Source organism: Camellia sinensis, chromosome 2, assembly GCF_055761805.1.
Source record: "Camellia sinensis isolate YWXY chromosome 2, ASM5576180v1, whole genome shotgun sequence".
Lineage (NCBI taxonomy): Eukaryota > Viridiplantae > Streptophyta > Magnoliopsida > Ericales > Theaceae > Camellia > Camellia sinensis.
Window position 1 is genome coordinate 201,792,200 of NC_138962.1, and position 24,547 is coordinate 201,816,746.

At 34.7% G+C, this 24,547-nt stretch overlaps 1 protein-coding gene and 1 pseudogene across 1 annotated transcript; one reads left to right on the forward strand and one right to left on the reverse strand.

Annotated features, from left to right (window-relative positions):
- Positions 1 to 230: 230 nt before the first annotated feature.
- On the reverse strand, positions 231 to 7,494 carry LOC114307621 (uncharacterized). The gene is made up of 6 exons (XM_082913347.1): positions 7,390 to 7,494; positions 6,276 to 6,386; positions 6,112 to 6,194; positions 5,197 to 5,343; positions 4,908 to 5,056; positions 231 to 690 (listed from the first exon to the last, which is right to left on the reverse strand). Exons 1-6 carry the CDS (start codon positions 7,492 to 7,494, stop codon positions 620 to 622), a joined length of 666 nt encoding a protein of 221 aa, XP_082769473.1. The 3' UTR covers positions 231 to 619.
- An 8,840-nt stretch (positions 7,495 to 16,334) lies between these two features.
- On the forward strand, positions 16,335 to 22,576 carry LOC114307611 (uncharacterized; annotated as a pseudogene).
- The last annotated feature ends 1,971 nt before the right edge of the window (positions 22,577 to 24,547 follow it).

Consider the following 24,547-nt stretch of genomic DNA (forward strand, 5'->3'; position numbering starts at 1 on the left):
TTTTTAACTAATGAGTAGATTCGGAATTGGATCTTATTTAATGCTATTGGATAAGATCATGAAATGTTTTAATTAATTTAATTTTTTTTGATTTAAACAGAATGACTCACTATTTTTATGTTGCTTTTTAGAGATAATGAAGCAAGTGTCACAAGTTGAATGGTGTGGAGTATCAATTTACAACCATTCTTCTTCTCTTTTATTGCTCTTATATTTATTGTTGGCTATCCTTTTTTTTTTTGAAACAGCGAAAAAACTTTATTGAAGATCAAAACAAATCACAATTACAACAGATAACATCAATAAAGACCCAGCTGGAGAGGATCCAACTAGATTAATAGAAGCTAGACAAAACACAGCAACAAAGACAAAGAATACAGTACAAACACCTTACACCCTTTTTCCTGCAATACACCTTCTCACTTGCCCTAAGATTATGCACAAAATCCTGAATTGTAAAACTATGCTCTGAGTAAAATGGTCTCCACCACAATGCAATTCTAACTTTTATCACTTCACATAACTCGGCCACATTAGGGACTGATGCATTGAACACAACATCATTCCGAAGCTTCCATAGCTACCACAACACAACTAGAGGTATGCCCCTCCAAATCTTTCACTCCTTACTGCTGAGCCTCTCCCTATCCCACCATAGAAGTAACCCTTCAATAGTTCCAGGTAAGGCCCCTTGCACATCCCACCAATTTAGCATTTCAGTCCACACAGTTGACGCAAAAAGATAGGACACCATGACATGGTTCACAGTTTCAATCTCAGCTTTCTAGAACACATATAGAGTTGATGCATTGCTTCGGAGCACACCAATTCTTTGGAGAAAAACTATTGTCTTTAATCTACTCTTCGATGCTAGCCACCCAAGAAATTGGACTCTAAGAGGCAAGTATTTAACCCATACACTACAACAAAAAATGCACGCTGTAAAAACCCTTCTACGACGTGCACTGCGTGCCATATTATGACCAGCTATGCAAAGTCATTCACTTTCAACGATATGCTTCTTACGCCGTTAAAAACTATTTAACGGCAGATTTTGTGTGTCGTTACTTTTCTACGACATCCTATAATACGCTGTTAAAAACCTTTTAATGACAGATTTTGTGCGTCACTGTTACTTTTTCTATGACTACTTTTGCATGTCGTTAATCGGTGAGAAAATAATGATACTGATTGCGTGCCGTAAAATATGTAATACAACGATTTATTATGCATGCCATAGAATATGCTGTTTTTTTTTTTTTAAATTTTAAATTCAGCATGTTCTATTTGATCAATTTTGTACAATCTAACAAATATTATAAACAAGCATCACAAAACATCAATCAACCACCAAAATATTGTTTGAAACATAAAAAAAAAACATATCCACAAATTATATACATTCAACAATTGTCTATACATTCCAAACATTCGAAAACTATATCTTTAAGTTATAAACTATATCTTTCTAAACATATCGACAACTATTAAGAAATTATCTAAAACTACCGACAACAGTTCTTATAGTAGTTGCAGCTGCAGCTGCAGCTGTAGCAAATTCACTTGCTTCTATCACAGGGACGAGGGTGCCTAATGTATGTGTTAAGGCACCTAAACCCGCAATAATAGCTAGAGCAACTAACCATGTTGCATTTCTTGTCTGCATGACAAAGGAAACTTCACATAATTACAAAAACCAACTCCTTATGGACAAAAATATTTCTTGAGGTATTAAGAAATGATCGAGAAATTTTAAAACATCAACAAAATAATTCCAAAATTAATAAGATAATTCAATGGTCCCATAAAAGCAATGTCATAATGAAAAATTAGCAAAAATTCAAAATCTCGATAGTCTCAACGCATATGCAAATAAAATCCACATAAAGCAAAACCTTTTTTTTCATACCTCAAATGAAGCTACCTCTAATGAAGTTACCTCTTTTGTTGCAATGTTTCTAGAGGGAAATGAGTAGGAATCTGCAAACAAACCATTAAGTTTGTACAGGAAAATATAGTAGAACAAAAAGAGATATCCACCAATTGCTTTATTATTTTAGTAGAAGAAAAAGAACATGTGATTCTTCAGCACATTAAGCTCACTTTGAATTTCAATGTGAGTTGAATGTGGAGACCACTAAGGGCTCATAGTTTCAACTTGGTTTCAAAGTTGAAAATTTACTTCCTAAACCAACATCAATCCTCAACATAAAAGCATCAGAGTTAAAGGCATAGAAGCACCAAAGATGTACTTGAATTGTCTAGGTGATAAAGCTCTAAGCTTAAGTTGTATCAAAGGAAACTATTAAGGGCTCGTATGGCACATGGCTTTTTGGAAACAGAAAGCAACATTTTATTTGATGTGTAATTGTTAAAAGAAAATTGTTCTTAAAGAAGGAAGCCGCAGTGCAATAAGCCTCGCACTGCCCAAGGTGCTAGCAGCTCACCTGAGTGAAGTATCAAGCAGGGTACTAATTCATTAACTTCGAACTCCCCTTTGGTCTACTTTGATTTCTGATGGGGCCAAAATGTTTGACACTTTTCCATTCCCATTGTTCCAAGCTCTTGAGCTCTAGTTCTCTGTCTACCTTTTTTGTTAGGAGGGGTTGAAACGAGCCTATTTATTTGGTGTAAGAGCAACTCCAACCATTCTCTTTATTTTTCGCTAGCTAAAGTACAAAAATAGTACACTCTTTATTTTACCTAATTGCTTTAGCTATTGCGTTCTCCAACCACACTCTTTATTTTTGCTAATCATTCAAACTAACTTAACCAATTTTTAAAACAAAAAATACTAATTGCTGACATTTTGCTAATGTAAATTTGCAATAATATTTCTTTAACATGTTTTAAAAATATATATGTTAAACAAATATTTTTTTTTACAATTTTTTTTTTTTTTAGAACAAAGCAAAACATATATATTAAATATTAGGAAAATTGTGACTTTGTTATATAAAACATATCAGATTCAATAGCAATCACAATACCTCCATCGAAATGAATACTTTGTATTTGATTTAGCATAGATAAATTAGAATCTATAAATAAACTCAAAAAGCTGCCTCTCTAGCACACCCATGAATCCATGATCTTTTCAATTGTGCTTTCCCTACTACTCATTAACAATATCAGGTACAAAGAAATAACATATCATTTATCATGTGAAGATGCACACATATTTTGATGAGCTAAGAGGAAATGAAAGGAAACTGTCTAGAAACTTTGTATTTGATTTAGTTTTTATGGGTTTTTCTTATAACAGGGACCTAGATTCCAGAATCCAAGCACAGAGGAAAAGAGGGAAACTCAGTGGGGAGAACCACTCAAAAAGCAAAAGTTGGATAATCATAGCATTTGGGAGGGACTAGGAATACCCCAAAGGATAGAACACAGGATCAGATTGGAAGAACAAGTTCAAATGATTCATATTAATTTAGGGACTTTACATCAAATACAACTACAATTATAGACTACAGACACAAACCAATCCAAGAAAATATTAAGAGCATATTCAGTACAGAATACCCAAAAGCAAAAAGGCCACAAAAACCAATCCAATTATAAACTACATTTTTATTAATTTATTCAATTTCTTCCCTTAATTCACCTCTATTATTTTATGTTGAGCCTTAATCAATTTCATTTCACCCAAGCTAATCACAATGGTCCAATTTTCTCACACAACTTAAGAGTTTGGCTGGGTAGTTTAATTGGTTATCTAAGTATAATTCTGTGCTTTAGTCGGTCACCCTTTCCATGCTTAACCTCTGAAGACTCAATTTTATCTTATTAGTTATTATGACTTTCAATCTTGGATTATGTGGAAGTATATTCAAATATCAATTATGAACTTTAAAATCTGTCATTTATCATGAAAGAAAAAGAAGAATCTCACAAGAGCATGTCTGTGAATCATGCATTCAAGAATTATTGTCATTAACATCAATATCATAAATGATTCACATTCATCTCAATTCCATATGAATATATATAGCAAATTACAGATCAAATGTTAAGACATGAACAAGAAGATGTAGTTTATAAAGATGATTTAGCAGCCACAAAAATGAAAACAAAGACAAAAGCAAAGAGGCCACGACCACCAGAACACAGCTAAACCAAATACACCTCAGCAGCCCTTTATACAATCCAACCTAAAGACAACATCATCAACAGAAAAAGGCAAACCTTTACTGTTGTACTTCACCCAATGAATACTCTTCCCCTCAAACTAGAATGCATTCCTAACTTTCCAAACACTCTAAATTACTACAGCAGGAGCAACCTCCCAAACCTGTTTACCAACCTCTCAGAATTTAACCGCATTCCACCAGGACAATAGATTGTTGATATAAGTTGAAACCAACTAAAAACCCAGAACACACCAGCAACAGGGCACCAAACAAAGGACCACAACAGAACAAAAATAAGGTTTAAACACCAACGAAACAGATCTTATTCTATTCATTTTTTACCCAAATTACAATTTCTATTCATTCCCCATTAATTCCAGCAACCAAACGAATCAAATCAACCATGAAATTCAAACTTAAACTTTAACAAACAAGACAAAAATCATACATCTACTAAATTGAATACATTTTGGGTCTTTGGAAAAAATAGTGAATCATTGTCATATGATTTTTACCAGAAGCTGTTGCTATAAAAATCAATCACATACAACCAATGTTTCAAAATAGAACCCTACACACTCATACAAATACACACACACACACACACATATATTCTTGATTTCATTTATTAATCTAGCCGAAAGGGGGTCAGGGAGGGAAATACGGGGTTTTGCAGAGGGGTGGGAAGAGTGTTTCACTTGGTGGTACAGAGTAAAGGAGTTACAGAGAGGGGGCAATGAATCAACAGGCCCAACTGGGTAGAAGTATTACCTTGGATAAGGATTTCCTTTAACAACTTTCTAGCCATACTTTCGCCATCATCCAAAAGATCAACCTCACTGGTGGTCTGTACAATGATTCTTGGTTCTGCAACTGCATGGTTTGATGAAGCTGGCTCTAAAACCTTGACCTCTGTGTTCCTATCAAATATAGATGAAGGAAAAAAGAAAAAAATTAGCAACCAAGAGCTATGATAATAACAGGGCAGAGTCACACAAAGCCAGAGATTAAGGGAGAGACAGAGAGAGGGAGAGAGGAAGAGAGAAAAGATGAGGGTTACTTGGACACCGAAGGGGTTCTACCCACGTCGGTGTTGTCATCTGTGGCATCATTGCGAGAGAGAGAATGAGTGAGTAGAGAACTACGATTGGGGCAAGTAGGAATGAAATTAGGGCAATTTGTTTTTTGAACGATGCTCTTCCTGTTTCTTCACATGTGGAAATATAATCACGCATTAATTAAAATATGTGATTAAAAAAAAAATATATAATTATATTTAATTGAGGAGTGATATAAAAATAAATATTATCACACTCAATTAAATTAGATATGATTAAAATGTTAATTTAATTTTTTAATCATACTTTCATTAAAAGTGTCATATTTTAATTTCTTTAAATGTGATCTTTAAGTATTGTTGTAGTAGTGAGTCAAAGGGTCAATATATTTATTTTTTTAAATATATTTTTTTGGTGTTTTGGCGCCAGAGTTTTTCATTTTGGCGTCATATTTTTCGGTCATAACATTTACGACATGCATTGTGCGTCATAAAAAGGCAATACTTTTAATGGTAGGTATTGTGTGAGTCGTAAAAAGTGTAATATTTTTAACGGCGGGCATTGTGTGCGAGGTGAAAAGTGCAATACATTTCACGACTAGCGTATGTGCGTCGTGTATAGTTGATGCATTAACGGCATGCCATATGCATGCCATAGAAAGTTTTATTATTTACAGCAAATATTGCAAGCCATAAAAAAATTATCGTTACTACCATTCATGGCCTACGTAGTAGACACGCCGTGGTTGGACAATTATTTACGACGTGTAAAAAAAGCAAGTCGTAAAAGTAAGAAACCACATCGTGTATTTATTGTATGTCGTTGATGTAGTTCCGTGAAAACCCAGTTTTGTTGTAGTGACAAATACCTCCGTTGATACTGAGGACACTGAGAATACCTCCATTGATACTGCTGACCCTACCGGTCTATCAAGCTGATCATCCATCAAAGGAGGTGCAGCACCTAGGAGACTTTCAAGTCTTGTGGCCTCACAATCTTCCTAATCATATAGCCTTCTTCTAAAATTAAACATCCAATTCCCTGTAACTTCCTTTCTCTCATACATTGCTTTTAGTAATACCTCTTTATCCAAGGACAAAAAGAATAAGCCAGGAAATTCCTCTCTAAAATAGGTGGCATGACACCATTTATCCAACAAAAACCTAACTTTGCTCTCATCTCCAACCTTTAACTGCCAATTGTTGAGTAAAACTATAGAATTAGGCTATCAGACACAGCAATATTAAGTATGCCTTTCTAGACACTAGAAACCCTAGGGTATGTTTGGTTTGTGTTTGAGAGATGTGTTTTAGAGATAAAAAGTACGAAAAGTTGTTTGGTTTGGTTTTTTTCAAAAGATGTTTTGGAAAATTATTTTGAGAGAGAGTTTTGAAAAAAGTGATTGATTTGATGTGTGTGAGAGAGAAATTTGTTTGGAAAACTTGTTTGGTTTACAAGTTTTGAGAAATTTTTTTGAGAAAATTTGTTTGGTTTCATTACTTTTAAAAACTTATTTGTAGAGAAAATTTCCCAAAAATTTTTCCGAAATTCAAACCAAACGAACCCCTAGTCCTAGTGTAGGAAGTGGGCAGCCAATCACTAAAGTCCACCTTATACTTGCTACAAATAACCTTTCTCCACAATGCATCTTTTTCATACCCAAACCTCCACCCATCTGATTAGTAGACAATCATTCACCATCTTTACTCTTCTCAACTCCAGTCCCTTCCAATCCATACTTTTTGACAAATCATCCCATTTGACCAAGTGTATCCTTCTCCTTACTTTAGACCCCTCCTCTCACCAAAAGAATGAAACCTGCAACTTGTCAATCACTTTAGCTACCCTTTGAGGTAATTTAAACAAGGATAAATAATATACCGGCAATAGTGCAGTCACAAATTTTATTAAAGTTAGCCTCCCAACATAAGATAAAAGCTTTCTTTTCCAGCTAGCTAGTCTGCTACGAACTTTGTCCAACACTGGTTTCCAAGTTTGTTTACTATTAGGATTAGCCTCAAGGGTAGACCTAAATATTGAATGGGCAACTTCTTAATCTTGCAATTCAACATAGATGCAAAGCTAGCTAGAGATTCATCTGAAACACCTACTCCACAAACCTGACTCTTATGATAATTTATCCTTAGGCCAAACATAACCTCAAAACACCTTAAGATCTTTTTTAAGCTTCTAACCTCCTCTTCCTCAGCCTCACAGAAAAGAATAGAATCATCTGCAAATTGTAGGTGAGACAAGATCACATCATCTGCACCAATTTTCACACCTTTAATAATTCCCATCTGTTATGCTTTTGTTAGCAACATATTTAGCCCTTCACAACCAAGTTCAACAGGAAGGAGGATAGTGGGTCACCTTGTCTGAGGCCCCTTTTGAGGACTAAACTCCTCAGTTGCAGAACCATTTACAAGTACTGAGATTCTAGCCGTGCTAACACACTCCATAATCCATTCAACACATCTTAAACCAAAACTGAAATTCAAGAGCATTGAGTATAGAAACCCTCAATTGACTGAATCATAAGCCTTCTCAAAATGAAGTTTAATTATCACACCCTACCTCTTGGATTTCTTCCACCCATCTGCCACTTCATTGGCAATCAAAATCCCATCTAGTATGTTCCTCCCCCATATAAAGTTTGATTGGGTCTCACTAATGATGCAGGGTAGCACTTCTTTTAATCTTCTTGACAGGACTTTTGTTAGGACCTTATATATTGATCCAACTAAATTGATTGGCCTATAGCCTGTTAAGCCCATAAGATTTTCCTTTTCAGGTACAAGAGTAATAAAGGAGCTATTCAATCCCTTCACCAGTCTACCATTCCTATAAAATTTCTTCATAAAATTGAGTACTTCCCTTTTCATCACCTTCTAGAATTTTTTTAAGCATAACATATTAAACCCATATGGCCCAGGTGTCTTGTTTCCTTCACAATCTTTCACTGCTGCCAAGATTTCTGCCTCTAAAAACTCTATTTCCAACACTTCAAAATGTGGACTGCTTTGCACTGATTTGAATATGCCTCCTAACTTAGGTCTTAACACCCACTTCTCAGAATACTACTTTTTGAAGTGCTCAAAAACTGTTATCTTCACTTGACTGGGTTCCTCAATCACTGAACCACCAAAAGCGATATATGCAATTTCATTTCTACATTGTCTACCCTCGACCATCACATAAAAAAATCTAGTATTTTGATCCCCTTTCAAGTTCCAGCTCAATCTTAATTTTTGTAACCACGTCTATTCCACCATTCTATGAAGTCTCCATACCTCTTCTGTAGCTGCTCTTCTTCTAGCTTTCTCATGTTGATCCAGCTCTCTATTCTCTGCTTGAAGATCAAGGTTATGAACTTCCTCTTCTACTGCTTTCAATTTGTTAGGAACAGACCCATACACCTCATTCTTCTATTTCCTAAGTGCTAATTTCAAAACCTTCAGTTTTTTCTATAATATGAGCACAGCCTAACCATTAACCTCTGACTCCTTCCAAGCTTTAACCATAAAAAAGGAAAATTTTGGATGTAAACACCAAGCATTTAGAAACCTAAACGGCTCCCCAGTCCCTATCATCTTCCATCAAGAGTAGTGGACTGTGATCTGAGACGAGCTTAGGTAATCCCCATAATTTTAGCTTAAAACCCTCCATCCATCTTGGATCCACCAACACCCTATATATTCTACTCCATTTCTACACTTCCCTTGAATTACACCATGTGAACTTTTTTCCTAATAAAGGTAGGTCTTGTACTTCACAATTCTCAATGAACTCGTTGAGCTCAGCCATACCCCCTCTCTCTTTTGGAGCAGCCTTTCCTCTCACCAATATATCTAATTTCATTGAAATCCCCACACAGACACAATGGTTTAGGGAAACCCTGTTTCAATTTAATCAAACTATCCCGAGCTTCCTCTACTATCCACATCATTGGGTGCATAGATATTCATTATAACACACTCAAAAGAATTAAACATTGTACATGATAAAAGTATGAACCTTCTACTACTGCAGCAAGCAACAAGTTGAAATGCCTCAGGGTGCTATATGCATAACATTCCTCTAGCTATACCTTCAGCATCCACTGACATGAACTCCATTCTATTCCTCACCCACATTCTTTGACTTCTTTGTTTTGTAATAGCAGCTTTTTTTGTTTCTTGAATCAACACAATACTAACATTTATGTCTTTCACCAACTTATGTATCTTTCCCTTATTCTCTTGCCTTTCAATTCCTCTAATATTCCAAACCAGTATCTTCATAAAAAACTTCATAAAGCTCCAATGAAACCCCACCTCCATAATTAACCAATGTAGTTGCCCCATTCCCCCTTCCCCCAAGCTTCTCCTTATCATTCTTTTCTAGTTCCACTATTTTGCTCAGAACTTTCTCTTCTGATCCATTATACTCCAGACCCAATGTTTTCCTTAACTATACTATTGCTTCATCTTCATTGAGGATTCTTCTTCCTTCATCATTCCCTTTCTCAATAGATGTCGATAATAAGGCTGCTATAGTTGTTGCTCATAATTGGGCATGCTTTGGAGTTGGTTTTCTTGATGACGCACCCTTATGACCATATCTCCTCACAAGATCAAAGAATCCCTTTCTCCGAGGTTGATTCCGACAGTTGGCCTTTTTGCACAATTTCTTCTACTCTTTTAGCTTTATATTCTCTTCACTCTTGCTGTTATTCATTTGGGCTTTCAACCCACTTGGCTTACTAATGTCTGATTCCCCTACCTTAACCCAATCTTGTAAACTAAAGGCCTGATTACTAAGCCCATTCTGTGAAGCAGGAAGCCCACCCAAATTAATAAGCCCTTGATACAGATCCAACTGCACTTCTAGATTCAGTCCAGGTCGAAGCAAGCTAGACCCACTTAAGCTTTTCATATAACCAAGTGTGTACTTTTGGTCATCACAGGTCTGACACTGTTCTGCACAGCCGTAATTTGGCTCACGCACTTTTATCTTGGCTCCTGCCCCACTCTTCTACTAGACTTTACAACGATTGTTTTACTCTTCCCTTGTATCTCTTTGTCTACCTCCATTCTGTTTAGTGGTCCATTTGTCATGTCCTTTGTTGCCATGCCATCACTTTTTCCCAGCACCTTAGTTGACTCATCTGCCTTGTTAACATCATCTTCTCCTTCTCTGTTTCTTTCCTCCATAGACTGATATACCTGTTCATTTTCACTGTAAACATCATCCAAGTGCATATGCTTCTTACAGACACATGTCTCTTTAATTGTTTGAACGACCACCCTCTATTCTTTACAAACTCTAACTAGGTAGATCACTCCTTTACACTTCATATTTATCACTTGATTAATTGGTTCCATGCACTTAGTGGAGATCTTTATCTTTCCACAGGTGAACGATTGTGGCTGGAATAACTCTTCGTCAGTGCAGATAATCTCCCTCCATAAATTCCCAATCCGATTTAGATTGGTTCTATTCCACAACTTTAAAGGGATTCCATAGCAACTTATCCACACACATTGTTCTTGCTCCAGCACCTTCCCTGCATCCCTTGTGACTACTTCTTCACACTAGTCCCCAAATATTTCTTTTACAACCTTCACCTTTAAGTTCATCTCCTCTTTTGAATTGAAAGACAATATCATGTCCTGTCCTCCACCCTTCCTCACCACAACTTCCTTCATTCCTTTAGCTTCAAGCTCCATCTTTAGGTTAACATTTGCATACTTCACTTTCAAATGCAAGATCAAACTCTCAAATAGCCATTCATTTGCTATTTCTTCAGCCTTTACTGTAACAGTCCCCATTTCACCAGTTTTTCTCCCTTTTACTGCCTCAACATACGATCTCTGACCTATGTACTGATTCATTCCTTTACCCGATTCATGCCATTATGGTCTTTGTACTACATGTCCCTTTGCTTGTTGGCTGCATATAGCCTTTTCTCTTGCCTCTCACTTCCAAAGTCAACACTTTTTACCACTAGTACCTTGTCATCCACCAACAGACCATTAGCTTTTTGCACGACGACATTTGCTGCTACTTGACAACTAAATCTCACAAAACCAAATATTGAGGCAGTTATTCTTCTTCGCTTTTGTGGTATGAAGACATCATTCACCACTCCAAACTTCTTAAACAGATTAAACATGCCCTTAGGATCCATACTTTGTGGCAAATTATCCACAAACATTGTGTATATACCAGGATGATTATCCTTTCTCCTTGATCCTTGGCCCCCTCTTCGCTTCACAATGGGGATCCAACCTCCTTAATCTCTTGATTCCATTCTATTCTTTTACTCTTTCTCCTTAGTTGTTGAACATCTGATGTCTTCTCCACTCCTTAATCTCTAACATTTACCACAATTATTGTTGGATAACCTAATAGTTAAGAAAAAACAATTTTTGATTCGATAACTACCCTAAATGTGAGGTGTATGGAGTAGATTTAAAGTTTGTGTGATGTGAGCCACACCTAGAGTGTTGTGGTCTATAAGTATACTTTTTTGAGTAATTTTTTAAAATATGTAATATTGTCACTACAAGAAATGCCACATTTAAAGACTAAAAATTTAGTTTCTAAAAGTATTATTTTAATCGCCAAGACCTTATGCCGACTAAAAACATTAATTGCCAACACTTTGATGACAAAAGTATTTAATATTTGCCGACTTAAATATTTTTACTAGCTAAAGTACAACCTTCAGCGACTAAATATTTAGTCACCATATATTTTTTAAAAAGTTAAATAAATTTTTATTTAAACTTTTAGCAACTAAATATGAAGTAGGTAAAAATTAAAATTTAAACCTTTGGCAACAAAAAATTTAGGAGATAAAAACCAAAACTTAAACCTTTGGTGACTAAGAGTTTAGTATGCAAAAATCAAAATTTAAACCATTATCGGTGACTAAAAATTTTGTAGGCAAAAGTCAAAATTTAAATTTTTGACAACTAATAATTTAGTAGACATTTGCCGACTAAAAATTTAATCGCCAAAAAGTCCCTTTTTTTTTTGACAATCACTACAACAAAAGTAACCTATGGTGAAGAAAACTAGTGAAGAAAATAAATTTCGTCACTAAATAAGAATAATTTGCTAGAAATTTATAAATTTTTTCACATACAATAAAAAAATAAAAATAATAGTTGATGAAATTTATTTTTGTCAATAAATACTTCTTTTTAAGTGGGAAAAAAATTAAGTTTCATCACCAAAAAGTTTTCCGCTAATTTTTTTGTGGCGCCAAAATTTTTGGACTTTTGTTGAGAAAAAAATTTGTTACTAATTATAAAATTATTTGTGAGGAATATATTTTCGTCACTAATAATTTTTAATATTTTTGAGATCTTTTGGTGAGGAAATAATCTTGTCACCAATTTTGGTGGGAAAATTTTGATGTATTGAGCGGCAATGAAAAAAATAAGGTATTTGTTTTTTAACCCCTTTTTCTGTTTATCATCTCTCTCTCTCTCTCTCTCTCTCTTAAAATAGGGTATTAATTTTTTTTGCCCCCTTTTTTGTTTATCTACTCTCTCTCTCTCTCTCTCTCTCTCTCTCTCAAAACACATGCACATTACCTCTCTGCCATCGCTCTTTGCCCTCGCTACTCCACCTTCAATGCCTACACTACCGTTGGCCTTTCTTGTATACACAGGACTCCACTCTCTGCATCAAATGCGGGTTATTTTTTCTCTATTTTTTTTCTTGCATTGCATCAATTTAATTGAGTTGTTTCAAAATTTTTATGGGTTTTCAATCTTCACAATTTTTTTAGCTTATACTTTGTTGTTGATTTGGTATATAAATTAGTGAAGAAAACAAATTTCGTCACTAAATAAGAATAATCCATGAGAAATTATAAATTTTGTCACGTATAATAAAAAAATAAAAATAATATGTGACAAAATTTATTTTCGTCAATAAATACTTCCTTTTAGGTGAGAAAAAAAATCAAGTTTCATTACCAAAACTTTTCCCGCTAATTGTTTTGGATGGCACCAAAATTTTGACACTTTTGGTGAGAAACAAATTTGTCACCAATTATAAACTAATTTATGAGAAATATATTTTTGTCACCAATAATTTTAAATATATATATTTTTTAGAAACTTGATTTTAAATATTTTAAGACCATTTAGTGAGGAATATGTTTTTGTCACTAATGCTTTTTAATATTTTAAGACCTTTTGGTGACAAAATTATTTTGTTGCTAATTTTAAAGGGAAAATTTTGTCATATTGGGCGATAATGAAAAAAAATAGACTACAATTTTCCCCCCAATTTTATTTTTGTGTTTATCAGTTTTTCTCTCATCTCTGTCTCTTTCTTTGTTAAAACAAAACACGGGTTAGCCCTTTGTCCTCATTCTTCAGCGTGTTTTTCTCCAGTGCTGCTGTGGCCGTCGCCCATTCTCATCCTTTAGTGGCGCCACCGACGTCGTATCTCCGAGCCCGTCTGCCTGTCTCCTTTAGTGTCGTGTGTTCTCTTTCATCAGTGCCTCTTATTATTTGATTTCTCTGTTTTGTATATTCAGGTATGGGTCCTCTCTCTCTCTCTCACTCACTCACTCAATTTCTCTAATTTTCTATCTTTGTTTTCCTTAATTATCAGGATTAATGTTTTCCCTAATTTTCGAAACTAATGAGACACGCAGTGTCCTATATGTGATTTGTTGGGACTGTATTTTGCATTTAAAGGTTGTGATTTCTTCAAATTGAATGGTGGAGACATGATTCATTTGATTGTTAATGTTTATCTGTGGTAGGTAGGTAGATAATTACTTATTTACTTGGTTGTTTTATGTGTGTTCGACAAATGACTACCCAGTTGTACGTAGATTCATGGAGATCACTTCAATCTCTTTGAAAACAGAGGGATTATTTAGAGTTAATCAATTCATGTTAATATGCATGGGTTTCACCAAAAATGGATCTTTTAGCATGTTAAACATTCAAACTTCACCTTCAAATTCAATATAAGATCCCTTAATCATAGGCTATTAACTTTACCGGTTCAATTTTTGACATAGAACACTATCATATTTCTAAATTGCCAGGAATTTCACTGAACTTTGGCAATATTGTCAAAATAGTGATAACCACCCAGGTCATAAACATAATAAACCTATTTACTAGTGTGAATGTGTGGTACAAATAATAGTTAAGGGAAGTGTTTCTCTATTGCAACCCTATTTTCTTTTGTTAGGAAAAATGAACTTCTGCATCTTTTCATTCAATCTAGAGGATATCTGTGGGATACATTGTCATAACTTTGTGTGAGATATGGTGTAGACACCCTATTTTTGACCGCCCTTAAGGCTTGGGCGCCACTGATTGATTACTCGATGATGAAAGTTACGCTGTCCAATCGCTCAATTTGTTCAGCAAGAAGAGCCTCTAAATCCCAACGTTACACCCCATTTTGGACCAAAAATATTTTTAACCAAAATTATTTTAGACCTCAAAATCCTCTTTTTTCAAAATATTTTTCCCAAAAGTTTCTACGCTGTACTGAGGTTCGCATTTCGTTAAATATTGCACTTTTCAGTAAACTGAGTAAGGACAAAGTGGAATTAAATGAAAGGGAGGTGAACTCTTTGAAAAAATCCTCAAAATATCTTATTTAGAGGTTTGGAGTTGAATAAAATAGGAGGGAAGGGAGGAAAACTAATTGGGGGAAAAGTTAGGCATCAATCCGTTAGGAAAAGACTGAGCAACCTTCCCTAAAATAGGCATATCTATTTGCACACTTATAATTTAGATGTGAGGATACCATCATTGGAAAGTAGACTTCCGGAACTTCAATTTAGACTCAAGAATGACCTAAAATCGAGTCCGGATGAGGGAGATATGCCCATTTGAAATCAGGTCTGGAAACAGATTTTGTGGCCGGCCACTAATGGTGGCCTGCCGGCCAATTGTGAAAATTTTGGCCATTTTCAGTGTTTTGGCCTTCCAAGTGTCCCCTACTAGTAGCTTTCTGGCCACTTGTGTCAAAAGTCATTTTTTTTTGCAGATATTTGTGCCAACTGTTTCCACATTGCTCCACCTGTCTCTATATAGATATTTTCGACTGAAGCTCATATATTTCTATATATAGAGGACCTTCTCTCTTGGTTTTAAGGTTAGAAAATTTTAGGAGTGAGAAAATATTTTTGAAGAGCCAATTTTGGAAAATTCCTCTCTCTACAATTCTCTCTTTCTCTTGCAACTTGCATAGCCTTTGCCTAAACACTCTAAACCAAACCTAGAGAGCTTCTTGATGAGCTGATTTAAGCTTGAATTTGAGCTCTTAAGGCACTTGAGAATGTGAAATTGGTGGTTTGTAACTCAAAGAAGCATTTCTCTTCAAGAGGTATACTTTCTAGTGTTTTTGTACCATCTTTACACCACTTGTTCTCCATCTTTTCTTGTTGTTTTTAGACTGTTTTGGGACTTTTATTTTGGGCTGAAACTTGTGGTTTAAAGCCATTAAAGATAGAGGGGTGGATCACCCTTCTTTGAACCATGTTTCATAGGCTTTTACCCTTGTGTTTCCCACCTTGTTATCAACTTTTTATGAGGTTTTTACCACTGAATTTTAGAGTTTTTTAGAAGCTAAAAATCATGTTTTGAGGTTCCAAAAATAGAGGGGTTAGCCACCCCTCCTTTGGCTTGTTTACTAGCTTAAATTCTTTATTATTTTAGCTTAGTCTTTTAGCTATTTTTACCTAAATTCCAGCACTGTTTTTGCTTACTTTAGGACTGTTTTGGGCTGGTTGTGCCATTTATGCTTAATGTTACATGCTTGTAGTGTAATGGTCCTCATAGGCTCAGTGGTTTAGGCCTTAGCCACTAACCTATTTGAGTTGATAGTGTTCATTTCTGGCTTTCCATACTTGTTTTCACCCCTAATCACTTCTGCAACCTCCTTCCTTTCTTGGCTTTTGCTTTGCTTTGCTTTGAAAGTTGGTTCAAACTAGTTGCTTGTTTAAAGCATGAGATTGAGGTCTTATGCTTAATGGTTTAATCCCTTTGGGGGTTCATTACCAATGGCATGGCACTTCTCTCATGCCTAAAACAATTCTTGGTTTAGTGCTTCTTTCCATTAGACGACTTAAAGCTCACTTTTGGACTCAATTGGTTAAAGAATGGAAAGGTAATTAAAATGGAACTATAAAACATGGACTAAAATGATACAAGATAATAACTTGGTTTTGGTTCAATTGGACATTAATTGAACCCTTGAGTCATGAGTTGTTTCATACTTGTTAGTGATGTAAACAGTTCAAGAGTCATTGTCACCCACTTCCCTTGATCAATCCATGATAGGGAGGGGGTTTGAGAGTCTTCATTTATTGCATTTATTGAACTTGCACCCTTTGGTTCATAGGCCATCATGCAATGAAATTGCATCAATTGATGGTTTGTGAATCAAGTTTACTACTCCTTTGACCTGTTTGATGATAAGGAGGGGTAAGTTGTGCAAACAACCCTTGAGAATACCCTGTGCTTGCTTTATTTGCTCTTTGTTGTAGCAAGAAAAACCAGGCATTAGTGGCTGGCAGGCCACTTTTTATGGTCGACAGGCCACCTTTTGTGGTTGGTAGGCCACCTCTTCTGGCCGGCCGGCCACCTTTGCAAAACCCTACAGTGTGTTTTTCTAACAGAATAGGGTCGGGTTTTGAGGTGGAAAAACAGTGCAAGTGTTCTAACTACACAACAGAGGCTTCCTGGCAGCAGAACAGTGGCTTTTTTGGGTGGAAATCTGCGCGCATGCATGAGTACTCCTTGCTTCCCGGGGCTGTTTAATCTAATTACTTAGCTTAGCTATTTTTTGTAATTAATTAGTTGTAGTTAGTTACTTTTGTCTTGTAAATATTTAGTTAATTTTGTGTTCTAATTATTTCTAGACTAGTTATTTAATTTGTTGTAATAATTAATTAGCTAGTATAGTTAATTATTTAATTCAGTTTGTAATAGTTAGTTAATTCATAGTAATTGGCTTAGCTAGTTAGTTTATTCGGACCCTCCTGCGCGAGGGCACAATTGTAATAATGTGTATGTCTTCCAACCTCACGTCTTTCTCCCTTTTATTTATCTACTTATGATGGTTAGTTTAAGGCATCATATTTCATTTAGCATCTCGCATGCCTTGCATCCATTATCTTGCATGCATTGGGCTCGGCACATCATTCTAACTTGCATTGTTAGTTAAATACTTCTTTGAATATGTGCTTAGACCGCATGCTATCAAATTGATTCACATGTTATGTTAAGTAACCGAGCCTATTTAGATTGCATATTGTATGCGTTGCATTAGTCATATTGCATAGTTAGGATCATGCATTTCTCTAACTCTTTTATGTCTTTTGGCTCGCCTCGGAGTACTAGGTGAACATTTCTATGTTTTAGCATATTGCATGAATGTGGTTGTTGTCATATCAAAGCATGTTCACCATGAGGTCAAGTGCTTAAATGACAAATTACTTGAATGCTTGTGAATGATGGCTAATTGCTTGAATTGGAATAATTTGAGTAATGTACATATGCGATCACTTTTTTGAGTGGTACATATTCAACACAATTTTCAAACCAAACATGAAATCAAAATATTCCAATTTTTGCAAATTAGTCTATATTTGTGTGCGCGTCACATAGTAAGTTAGTTTAATAATAGGAACAAGAGCATATAATGCAGATAAGAATCACATCATGATTAGTAGAGGCCGATCTTTGATCGGGCGAGCGGAGGTGCTCAATTCACGACCTTCCCCTCTCGTACCTAAGTTCCTAAGCTGAGATAATCTTAGTTATGACGGACACGTGGCCTTTGGCATGAGTCATGGGTTTCCTAAATTTCTCAAAAATATTTAGGTGGCGACTCTGTATCTAGCAAAGCAGTCGATTTTTGACATTTTGATTCAAAATCAATTTTTCAAAAGATTTGCCGGATTTGGACCATTTTGTGTTTTCTATTTCACATTGCACTTGTGGAATCAGATTCAGAACCATGGGAGTTTGAACTGTAGGGCTTATCGTCTTCCGAAAGGAGCACGAAAAGTGAAGCATGTCAAAGGTGGAGGGGAGTAGGTTTTTCAAGAGATATTATTGGCAATGGTTAGTTACCATATCTGGCATCATTTTACGTTCTGTAATGTTCAAGGCTTGTGCATAATATTTGAAAAGTTGGAGTTATTTACTTGAAGAAACTTTAATGTTACTTCTTTTGTTTCCTTTTATGGGTTGAAATATTGGGTTTTGGTGGATATTTAACTGTCCTTAATAGATTTTACTAAACATTTAGATTCATCTTTCAAAACTTTTATGAGACATGAAAGAGTAGTTAACACATTTGATAATGATGACAACGAATACTTGGATGTTTAACCTCATTCACTTCAGATATGTTAAATTGTCAAGCATTTATTCTATTGAATTAGGTCGAGCATCATGATGAAAACTGAAAAAATATTATTACCCTTCCAAACATCGGGATAGTATGATGATGCATTATCAATAAAAAAAAAGAAAAGAAAAGAAAAGAAAAAGAAGTAAAGAGCTAATTTCCTAATTGTTTCTCCCAAAATCAATTAGAAACTTGTATAAATGGCCTGTATTTAAATTAATAAATTGTTTTTGAATCATTTACCTGGTCATCTTTGGGCAAAGTTCAGGATTTTTGTGAATTAAGTAGCATGAGAAAGAAAATGGAAGATATGCTTTTCATAAGTTAGAAAAAAAATAAAAATAAGAATAAAATTACAAATGGAAGAATAACAATAAAAGAGTGGCACTTCACACCAAAGGGAATATTTGACTTTAATCTCTCAACTATCCTACTAGACATTCTCGTGACTTATTATACCAGTAAAATGTCTTAAGAATCAATCACCTCAACATATTGTTCAATGTGGATCACCTCATTTCGTATATGCACCATATAAGCTTAGATGATTTTAAATTCACAAATCATAATCTAAGTTAAAACTATATTGTACTTAAAATTAACCAAGCAACCAAATCACAACGCTATGCCCAATTATATATTTTGTGAGAAATCTATCTATTCTTAAATTAAAAATAATAAATAAATAAATGCAACTGTGATTCTGGTATTGAAACTTTCAAATAATTGTTGAAATTCAGTAGATCAAATTTTATATATGGGTATGATCCACCCACTCAATATTGATTGCTAACTTTCCATTTGTTCCAATTTTAATTCTTCATAAGATGAACTAATGTTCATAAAGTTTTTGAAACGAAGTTTGAAACATTTTATGTTTAAATGAATGGTTAATTCAGTTAAATAGAAAAAAAAAATCATTTTTTTTTATCTTCTACCTTTTTCAGTTTGTGCCCTTCAATAGTTGGTGATAATGTGAAATGCTGTTTTGTAGGTGCATTGCATGTGCCTTGTTGGTAGCATACTTGGGGTTGTCATATGGCCTGTATGTTCCAGATTGGAAATTCGAGTTACTAAGCTCAACTTCTATGCCTCCCACAAATGAAAGCCTTGTTTACACCGTAAGATTATGCTCTATACTCCTTAACTTTCCTGCCAACAGTCGATTTGTCAAGTTGACACTCTCTTTGGAAATTTTAGGGATGTTGGTAGGGAGACACTTAATTATTTTTTTTGTTTTTTTTTTTTTTGTGTGTGGTTGTGTGTGTGTGTGTTTATTGTGTGTTGGTTGGAAGGTGAGTTCGTTGACTTTGAAGTGGAAAGAATGTGTGAGCTTACTTTCATCTCCAATCACTGTTGTTGAATTTGAATATTCCAATCTTCATGTTTTTTCAATGCATGTGATTTATTATGGAAACCATGTTTTGTAGTGTTCAAGTCAACTTAAGACAGAAGGATGTCTATGCCATTCTTAGTTATTATAGTGATTCTCAAATATTATTGCATTAACTCATTTCTTTCTTCTATTTGATATTGGGACATACATAATAGCATAATACTTGCTAATATGTGAGAAATTACACAGAAGATAGTCATCCATATTACAAAAACTTGTTAAATAATCTAAATCCTCCATTTATGGAGTTTGTCATATTAGGTGACATGTTCCACAAGAGGAGATCGTGGACCTGCCTGTAATGCTGTTGGAATGATAGATCGTTGTGTTCTTGGTCTTAATCATCTATATACAAACCTATTTATAGAAACTTGAAGGTAACTCTATTCTGAAGGTAAAATTTTGTAAAATTCTGGTTTACATTCTGCAATCAATTGATTCCTATATGGTATCCCCTTCACAGGAATGCAATATTTCCTTCATTGGCCAACTTTCAGATAATTCACCGTCATGGTGTCATGCTCCTTTTGATCCTGAAGATATATTAACGTGACCAATCTAATCCTTTCTTTTTCCTTCATGATGGTACTTCAAAACCTCTGTTCTATTATGTATCATCTTGTCATTGCTGTCTTCATTGCTATTACATGAAAATTCAATACACTTGAGATATTGGTATTTTGAACCGGTAATATGATGTCATTTATATTTGGCTATGATTAAATGGTTCCTTAAATTGGATTAGTCATGAAAGCATATTTAGATTTGTAACTTATATGATTCAGGAACATTTGTTTAATAGTTTGAGTTTAGATATGCAGAAGTGGCTGTACTTCATAGTTTATTAAACCTTCAAGGAGTTGTAATGTGTGTTGCTGACACCCTGTATTTGAAGTTCCTTGATAGCTACTGTGACGTGCATAATTGGACTTTAGTATGGCCACATTCTTGGACAATTACAGGTAAGACATCTTTGCACCAATTGATTGTTCCCTTGTTCTCTACTTTTTATCTTTTCTCTTAATTTTGGTGTTTACAGCTAGACTTTAATGGACACGTGTATTCTTAGAAAACTCAAAGAGTAATGCTACGCTTCATGAAAGAAATATCAAGAAAAACTTCATGAAACTAATTTATGGGTGATTGCATGACATACAATAAAATACTACAAACTAATCTAAAGATGGAGAATCTTCATGAAGCTTTTTTTGATATTTTTTCAGGAAGCCTAGCATTTCACAAAACTCGATTGGTGAGTTTACTCTGTAAAAAAAATTAATGCCAATACATGCAGGATTTAAGAATAAATCTAGATAAATGGCCATATGTTATTGCTGTTAAGTTAATAATTTTGCGCATTCCCTGGATGAAAATGAGACAGTTTCCAAAAATATTATTGCTTAATGCTTATATTACACTTTTAGAATGTAAGCATTCCCTTTATTAGAGGACTCAAAAGACAATTCATTCATGGAGACGCAATTTTATTTCAGAGATACATACCGTGAATGGCCGAAATCATTTGTTGTGTTCCTATTAGTTACATAAATAAAGGGAATTTAACGTTTTTGAAATGTGTTACAGGACCATAAAGAGCGGTTATACAACTGGTGCATATTTTCATTTTCATTTTTGGGAATTGGATTGTTCCTTGCCCTAGTAGGTATGCTTAATGATGACTATCATTTTTCTTCTTACTTATTATTTTTACTTTTTAAGAAGACAAGGTATTAGTAGGAAAATTAAAAAATTAAGGGAAATAATGATAATGCTAAATGGGATTTTCTGCACTGCCAATGTTAGAAATTTTTTATTTTTATTTTTTTCCTACTTGGCTGAAATTGACCTTGGGTGCTCCTGTTCGTTTGAGAGGGATGCCAGGAAATTAAAATATGGATTTAAATCCACAAATTTATACGCTTCACATCACCAATATTTGACTTTTTGTTTTCCTTTTAGGTATCTCTTTGAACAAACCTCTGTACACAATTAGTTACATGCTGGTTACATCTGCATCTGCAGGAATCACATTTTCTGCTCTGTATATGTTGGTGAGTTCCAAACAATAACATTAAATTGAATGGTTGAAAACTTTCAGATTGCAGTTCGTGGATTTGTTGTTAATATTTGGACAACAAAAATATCTTTTACTCACCTTTCGAAAAAAAAAGAAAAAAAAAAAGAGAAGTGGATAGAACTTGATTAAAGTAATATTCAGTAAAGACACAATTTATCTTTCATTGCCATATACTCACCTCTCCCTCCCCCTTTCCAAAAAAAAAAAAAAATGAAAAAAAGAGAGCATAGAACGTGATTAAAGTAAGATTCAGTAAAGACACAATTTATCTTTCATTGCCACATGCTCTGTTTGGTTGGGGAGAAAAATGTTCCAGGGTGAAGCTTTTGAGGGGAAAAGTAAGGAAAGTTTATAAATTATAATCTTCTATTTTTCCTTTTGTGGGCATAATTTTAAACCACAGGCTTATTTGATTGATGAAGGAAAAACAACATGACTTAGATTATATGTGCTTTTTTGTTCTTTACTTTTCCTCAATTAACAGGATGATAGATGGAGTAGTGTAGCTTGACTTTTCGCACTCCCTTCGGAAGACGAATAAGCCCTACAATATCAGACTCCCGCTGTTCTGAATCTGATATCACCAATGCAATGTGAAATAGATAAGTGCCAAAGAGTTCAAATCCGGCAAATCTTTTGGAAAATTGATTTTGAATCAAATTGCCAAAAATGGACTATTTTGCTAAATACAGAGTCGCCACCTAAATATTTTTGAAAAATTTAGGAAACCCATGACTCGTGCCAAAGGCCACATGTTTGTCATCACCAAGATTGTCTCGGTTTGGGAACTTAGGTACAAGAGGGGAATGTGATGAATTGAGCACCCCCACTCGCCCGATCAAAGATCGGCCTCTACTAATCGTGATGTGATTCTTATCTGCATTATATGCTCTTCTTCTGATTATTAGGCTAGTATTACTATGTGATGCACCCACACACAAGTATAGACTAACTTGTAAACATTGAAGCACTTGATTTCATGTTTGTTTTGAAAAGAGTTTGTAAATGTGCCACTCGAAAAAGTGGGCTTAAATGTACATGAATTAAACCATTCTAATTCAAGCAACTAGCCTACATCCACAGGCATTCAAACAGTTTATCATTTAAGCACTTAGCCTCATAGTGAACATGCTAAATATGGAAACATCAACGTACAATGCAAATATGCTAAAACACATAAATACTCACCTAGCACTCTGAGGAGAGCCAAAAGAAACAAAATAGTTAGAAAAATGCATGATCCTAACTATGCAATATGACTAATGCAATACACACAATATGCAATTACTAGGCTTGGCTACTAATATGGCATATGAATCAATTTGATAGCATGCAGTCTAAGCACGCATTCAAAGAAGCGTTAAACTAACAATGCAAGTTTAGAATGATGAGCCGAACCTCATGCATGCAAGACAATGGATGTAAGGCATGGGAGATGCTAAACAAACCATGATGTCTTAATCTAACCATCATAAGTAGGTAAATAAAAGGGAGAAAGACGTGGGGTTGGAAGAATACACATTATTATAACTGCTTGCCCTCGAGCAAGAGGGTCTGAATAAACTAACTGGCTAAACTAATTAACTAGCTATTACAAAATGAATTAACTAACTATGCTAGCTAGTTATTACAACATCATAACTAATTAACTATTCTAACTAATTATTACAAATTGAAACTAACTAATTAATTACACTAATTAATTAATTACAAGATTCTAACTATCTAACTAATTAAATACAACATGAATACAATATAAATAAAGTTACTAAATTAACTAATTAGCCCCAGAAAGCGAGGGATGCTCATGCATGTGCAGCTTTCCACTTGAAAAACACACTGTTTTGTTGCTAGAATGCTTCTGTTGCATAGTATAACCTCTTTCACCTCAGCCACTGCTCTGTTCTGTTCCAAAAACACTGCTGCTCAATTTTACAAAAGTGGCCAGTAGGCTAGAAGTGGTGGCCTACCGAGCACAAATGATAGCTTACTGTCCAAAAACAGTGGCTTGTCAACCACAAAAAGTGGCTTGCTGGCCATTGATGTTTGGTTCTTACTACTGCAATAGAAGGCATACAGAGCACAAATAAGGTATTCTCAAGGGTTATTTGCAGAACTTACCCCTCCTTATCACCAAACAGCTCAAAGGAGTGGTAAATTTGATTCACAAACCATCAATCGATGCAATTTCATTGCATGATGGCCTATGAATCAAAGTGTACAAGTTTAATAAATGCAACAAATAAAGACTCTCAAACCTGCAACCAATTATGGATTGATCAAGGGAAGTGGTTGACATTGTCTCTTGAACCATTTATATCACTAACAAGTATGAAACGATTCAAGACTCAAGGGTTTAATTAACGTCTGATTGAACCATAACCAAGTTATTATCTTGCATCATTTTAGTTCTCATTTTATTACTCCATTTTAATTGCCAACCATTCTTTAGTCAATTAAGTCCAAGAGTTAGCTTTAAGTC

Coding starts and splice junctions, on each gene's coding strand:
- LOC114307621 (XM_082913347.1), bottom strand. CDS start 7,494: ATGGGAATTATTAAAGGTGTGAAAATTGGTGCAGATGATGTGATCTTG. Junction 5,344..6,111: donor CAGCTTGATAGACCGGTAGG/GTCAGCAGTATC, acceptor CCACATGTGAAG/AAACAGGAAGAGCATCGTTC. Junction 5,057..5,196: donor AGAACCCCTTCGGTGTCCAA/GTAACCCTCATC, acceptor TATATTTGATAG/GAACACAGAGGTCAAGGTTT.